Source organism: Tupaia chinensis, unplaced genomic scaffold (genome assembly GCF_000334495.1).
Source record: "Tupaia chinensis unplaced genomic scaffold, TupChi_1.0 Scaffold143728_1, whole genome shotgun sequence".
NCBI lineage: Eukaryota > Metazoa > Chordata > Mammalia > Scandentia > Tupaiidae > Tupaia > Tupaia belangeri.
The window spans coordinates 235,942-242,314 of NW_006203577.1; the positions used below are offsets into that span (position 1 = coordinate 235,942).

Below are 6,373 nucleotides of genomic sequence, written 5' to 3' on the forward strand. Positions count from 1 at the left end.
TGCCTATCTCCTTCAAACAGCGCATCAGTGTCTAGAACAATCTAATAATCCATTAACGTTGGCAACCCTTGCTCTGGACTATGATATAACTGGCATCCCATCAATTATCACACTCCACATTTTATGAAAAAGATTCTGTGTTAGCCTTCAAACCTTGGAGATTGTGTTATGCAAATGGGTGGGTAACCTGGAACCACCACGTGAAATCTATGTGAAGAAGAATGGGGTTAAGATAGTCCTGGAGGGGTTATGTTGAATTTCCTTTATGGATGTCATCTATACAACAGTTATAAATCGGGGGACAATATATGTGATGGCATATCCCATCTCCTTAGGTCATGTTTCTATATTTCTCTGGTTTTCCCATCTTGAGAAGCTAAGCATTAGAGTAGTTATCCGGAATCAAACAGAGTATAACTCAGGCTCCCTCTTGCATCCTAGTGACAACTCTGGACAAACCATTTCTTCCCTATGCCCAGGTGTCTCCACCTGGGAAAGAGACATTTTAGTGTCCTGTACATGACAACCCAACAGGCATTCTTGTGGGTGGATGTAAAGTCACGAGTTTGTCTCATATTCTTCCTGCAGGGGGTCAGAAGATCATTCCCTCGAGGTCCACTGAGAGGTCACCATGTATGAGGACTGCATCGACTCCACTGGAGACTGTTATTTCAATGTCTGTGAGAGTGAGGGGCCATGGGCCATTGTTATGGAGTCCCTGGCAATAATTGGCATAGTGGTTACAGTCATACTCCTCCTGGCATTACTCTTCCTCCTACGAAAAGTCCAAGACTGTTGCCTGTGGAACGTGCTCCCCACCCAGGTCCTCTTCCTCCTGGCGGTGCTTGGGCTCTTTGCACTTGCTTTTGCCTTCATCATCCAATTCAATGAACAAACTGCCCCTGTACGCTACTTTCTCTTTGGAGTTCTCTTTGCTCTCTGCTTCTCATGTCTGTTAGCACATGCCTTCCACCTAGTGAAGCTGGTCCGAGGTAGAGTCTCCTACTCTTGGACAACAATTCTGTGTATGGCTATTTGTGCCAGTCTGCTGCAGATCGTTATTGCCATTGAGTACGTGACTATCATGACCACCAGAGGGTTGTTTGTGCATATGACACCCTGTCAGCTCAATGTCGACTTTGTCGTCCTCCTGGTCTATGTCCTCTTCCTGATGGCCCTCACATTCTTCGTTTCCAAAGCCACTTTCTGTGGCCCATGTGAGAACTGGAAGCAGCATGGAAGGCTCATCTTTGTCACTGTGCTCATCTCCATCCTTATCTGGGTGGTGTGGATCTCCATGCTCCTGAGAGGCAACCGACAGCTCCAGTGCCAGCCCCAGTGGGACGACCCAGTCATCTGCATTGCCCTGGTCACCAATGCATGGGTTTTCCTGTTGCTTTACATCATCCCTGAGCTCTGCATCCTCTACAGATCATGCAAACAAAAAACACAAGGCAATGCCTGCACAGTCCCAACCTACCAACGCAGCTTCCGAGTGGAGACCCAGGAGCTCTCAAGAGGTACTTTCTAGGGGAATGGGGGAGCTGGGAGGGGATCCTAGGGAAGAAATAAGAGAAAAAAAATCGGGCAACACAATGAACCAAGAGGGAACAAAAAGGAAATGGTAGGATTTTTGGTAGGTGAGTTCATAGTGCAAACAGAGAGGTTAAGAACAAAATCAATGTTGGGACCAGCAGTTAGCATGATGGCTATGTTACTGGACTCCCATGTAGTTGAACGCGGTTCGAGTCCTGGACCCAGTGGAGAATGGAGGAGAAGGGATTGCAGCATGGCCATCCCTCCTGGGAGGTGGTTTCTAACTTTCTGTCTCTCTCTTTTCTTTCTGGTGAGCGCACACGCCGTATGGCAAAAACCTCCCCCCCCCCGAAAAAAAAAAAAAAAAAACACAAAATCAATGTTAAACCTTTAAGGGAAATCTGTTCTTCTGAAACATAGAGCTTTATGGGGAGAGATCAAGCCAGAAATGAATCCAAAGCCCTAAATAGAGTGTGACTCTGAGTGCTCATGTTGGGTAAAGAAGGCACCCACTATAAAATGAGTTAACCAGTCCCAAATTAGGCTTGGGGCCGTGCAATTGCGTGGCATCTAATGCTAAGTCCAGATGTGTTGGCCATCAAATCCAAGTCCTGGCAACTGTGATTAACATCTGTTAAATTTAATTTTCAAAGCTAATTTGCCCAAACATAATCTGAAACTGATTCATAGGACTCAGCATCTCATTAAAGTCACAGATCCTAGTAACTTCTGGATTTCTACTTTTCAAATCATCCACTGTTTAAAATCCTTTGAGATTTATAGAAAGTGACAGAAAGAACCATTACATCAGACTTCTGAGTAAAGGCTCAGATGTATGAAAATTGGTAGAAATAAAGCAACTTGCTTATGTGACATTTTCATAATAATTTCGGAGTCACATTTTTATCTTTACAACAAGCCACCTGACAATACTTTGTCAGGGAGTAAAATGCATTAACCGTGACAGCAGGGATACTTGGACCCCCCATAACCCAAGGGAAATTGTGGCTAATTTCAGTTATCTGGAAATATGTCAAAACTCATTCATTCCTTTTCTGAAACATCTGGTCTATTATTTGCAACCCAATATCATAGTTTTTTATATCAATTTTTATGTCTTAATAGGCATCTGATTTCTCACATTTTACTTCTTATGTGTAATGATGATGTTATTTTATAGATTGTATAGCACACATAATGTTCACCAGGCTCAAAGAAATTAATGTAAGTTTTCCTTTTAAGTGCATACACTTTCTTGCGCTGTAATCTAGAGCTAATTACACATTCAAATTAAATCCTGCTTAGATAAATGCATCCATTAATTCTTTTCAGTTGAGTTGACCAAGAGTCGGAAATGTACACCATACTGCCTTCCTTTAAAAGTTTTCATCTCTTGTTGGGATGCATAATCAGATCACTTGAATTGGTGACAGAATTGCAGAGTCAATATTTCTGAAAAATACTTCTCATTCTTACTAGAAGATAGGATAAAACTTCTTTGTGTATGTTTTCTGTTGCTGTTGTATGTTTGATGTTTGTTTCCTGGGAAACCAACGTCCGAGAGAAAGAAGTTCTTTGAGTTTCACAATAACCTCAAAACACACTGTAATTTGTAATGATCACTGTTTCAGGCCCCCCAAATATTTTTAAGTGTTTGAAGTACTCTAAGGATGTGTCAGTTGGCTTGCAAAAGTACAGTAATTCCCGGTTTGGCCAGGACTATCTTATTGCTCAAGCAAGATTTTAAAATCCATTTCTGAGCAGGAACTAATTTGTCGGTAATAGTCGCTGCCAGTCTAGCTTGATATTTTGTGTGGGGGAAGAAAATCAATGGTGTAGTAAAGGACATATAGATTGCTCTCAAGATTGTGCAGAATAGCCAGAAATGTAAGCTTAGAGAATAGAATCAGAATCAAGGTAACCTGGAAAAAGTACAAAATCAAAAATTAGAAGAATAATTAAAACTCAGTAGAAAGTACAGAATTACACCTAGCTAAGAAAACATACAAATACATCCAAAATAATTAAGAGCCCAACAAGTATAACAATAACTTGAAAAAAAGTCCTAGGTGTTGTCATAGATGATGGCTGACAGGGAGAGAGCAGCTGACCGCACTACTATTTTCATTTACTCGAGAGACAATCACGGGGACCAGCAGGTGAAGTGGTGGTTGAGGCACTGGACTCCGACATGGCCAACCCAGTTCAAATCCCAGACCTGATGGCTTGTTTTCTCACTTTCCCTCTTTCTCCCTCCCTCCCTCTCTGTCTCTCTCTTGCGCTCTCTCTTTCTCTCTTTGGTGAGTGCATGTGCCCTATGGCAAATTTTTAAAAAGTAATAATAAAGTAAATGAAACATTCTTTTTAAAAATTAAAAGAGCAAGAAAAAACAATCATGCTACTGTGTAAACAGATGTGGAATGAGCAAGAACCATGCTGTTGTAGTCAGCCCCAGTCTGTCTCTAGCAAGAACACTCATTCCTGACCTGGGACCCACTAATGAGGAGCGTAGGAACTTGGGGAGGCTCTGTGGAAAACCACAGAGATAATTAAAGAGTTATAACATCAAACCTACGTGCAAAGGTTAAGACAATGAAATCAAGATGGAAGTTCTTAAGCTTTATGTGCCTTTCTCACAGACCTTCCAGGTTCTCTGTCTCTAAATTCTGTACTAAAACATAACATTTTGCTCAAGTCCGTGAGGTATGCACTTGTCATGTGACTCTTCTGATAATTGCTGTTTGTAGCTATGGTGCCAGTCACATAATTATTTGATTTATCACTGGGTTATGAGACGAGAATCATTCAACTGAAAGACGAATACGACGAGTAGTAATTAGCAGAGAACCCCCGAAGTGTGAAAACCATTCTCCAAGAGGCTATTGTCCTCTTGTTTTCCATCTCCAGATAAAACCAAGGGGTGGAAGTGGACTCAAACCAGGCATGAGGGATTCCGATTAAATATGAAAATATGTGTTTAAATTGCTTCTCAGCCTTTTGGCTAAGATCAAGGGAAGAGTTGGCAAACACTGAAACAGATCAGCTAAAGGGAATGAGGGATTCCATTTCCCTGGAAGTCTTTCTAAAGAAGATTAGACCTTATCTCTCTGAAGTGGTTTATGGACTTAATTCCAAAGTATTAAAAACATCTGAAAGGAGAATGAGAAAACTAAACAAATGGATGTAATTTTTTTAAAGGTTTTTTGTCATAGGACATGTGTACTCACCTAAGAGAGACAGAGAGAGAGAGAGAAGGAAAGTGAGGAATCACCCCCTCCCCCAGAGGGTATGGCCACACCACAATCCCTTCTCCTCCATTCTCCTCCTGGGACTTTGTACATGTGTCCAGCTTGATTTTCAAGCCACAGTGTCCAATACTTGAACCACAGTCAATCAAGTGGGAGTCTAACACCTTAACCACTATGCTATCTGCTGGCCCCAGGTCTAATGTTTTAAATATATTCTTTAAAAGCTGTATATTGATTGAAATTTTTTTTTAATTTGCTATAAGGGTATGCGCACTCACTAGAGAGAAAGAGAAAAAGTAAGAAAACACCTCCCAGCAGGGATGGCCATGCTGTAATCCCATCTCCTCCATTCTGCTGAGCTCAGAAGCCCACAAGTGTCCAGGTTGTTTTTTTTAAGCCACCAGGTCCAGGACTTGAACCAGAGAATCAGCCCTTTGGGATCTAGCCATCTTAACCTCCATGCCACCAGCTGGCCCTTTGATTGAATTTTAAAATCGGCTGCTCTTAACCAGAATCTTGAGTTAAAAATATAGATATATGCTCTCACAGCATTTAATTAAAGATTTATAAGCTTAACACATTGTTAGGCACAGGGAACTTTAACATAAAGATACACAAGAGTAGGGTAAAGGATTTGTGCTTATATAAATGAGGTAATTAAAGTGCAAAATAAAGATGAAGAGGCAATTCTGAAATTAGGTTCATGTTTAATTACTTCATTTACATGCATCTGGGTTTGTGTTGGTTTATAACATATCCTTCATTAATTAGATTAGTTGTCAGATCTGTTACTTGTTTCATATTTAGAGCTGATGAATTTTAGACTATTTCTGTTCCTGAATAAAGTATAACTAGCCTTCAAATATAAACAAAAGAAATAAAAGTAGGTGCTCTTTTAACGGAGGACATTAAATGTGATATAATTTGCAGCCATCTTAAGTATCATGAAATATAAGCTATGAATCTATTTTTATGAGAAAGAAATCTCTTATAGTTATTGGCTGCTTTATTGGTTTTAGATTAATTAGGATATTGTTATATTGAGTTCTCTAGAAGCAAGATCCATCTATATTTGAAAGTATCACATTACTGTGGGCATTTTTCCACCCAGTGTTTGAACATGTACAGACAAAACCTGGCATGATTCTTCTAAAAGTTATTAGGACAATTATCAATGAGTCTGCACAAGGTAAAAATGGGTCAGTGTGTACAAAATGAGGTAAACCAAGGGAAAACTGTTTCTGCAAGTAAGCTCTTGTGATCATTTTCCCTAGAAAATACCAACTTTTGTTAACACAGTCCTTTCTAATAATTCTCAGTATTTTTTCCTTTAAGACACAACACACCGTCTTAACAGGGGAAATCCAATCTGAATGGTCCCAGGTAGTGTAATTTCGGTTCATCCTTTCATGAAAAGCTCTTACCACCCTCAAGAGTTGCGTGTCAGAGAGAACTAGCAGGAAGCTGGGTAGGACACAGGGAGCCATTGATAGGATCTGTTTGGTCTGAGGACAGATAGGGTGAGGATAATGACATTTGTAAGATTCTGGGAGCATGCACATAGTTGAGTACCATGACACAGCAGAAAG

At 40.5% G+C, this 6,373-nt stretch overlaps 1 protein-coding gene across 1 annotated transcript in view; it reads left to right on the top strand.

The window, feature by feature from the left end:
- The first annotated feature begins 631 nt into the window (after nucleotides 1-631).
- GPRC5D (G protein-coupled receptor class C group 5 member D) overlaps nucleotides 632-6,373 on the top strand; it is a 9,436-nt gene continuing 3,694 nt past the window's right edge. Inside the window, exon 1 of the mRNA XM_006164811.1 lies at nucleotides 632-1,520. Coding sequence (XP_006164873.1) covers nucleotides 632-1,520 — 889 coding nt within the window. The remainder of the gene's footprint in view (nucleotides 1,521-6,373) is intronic.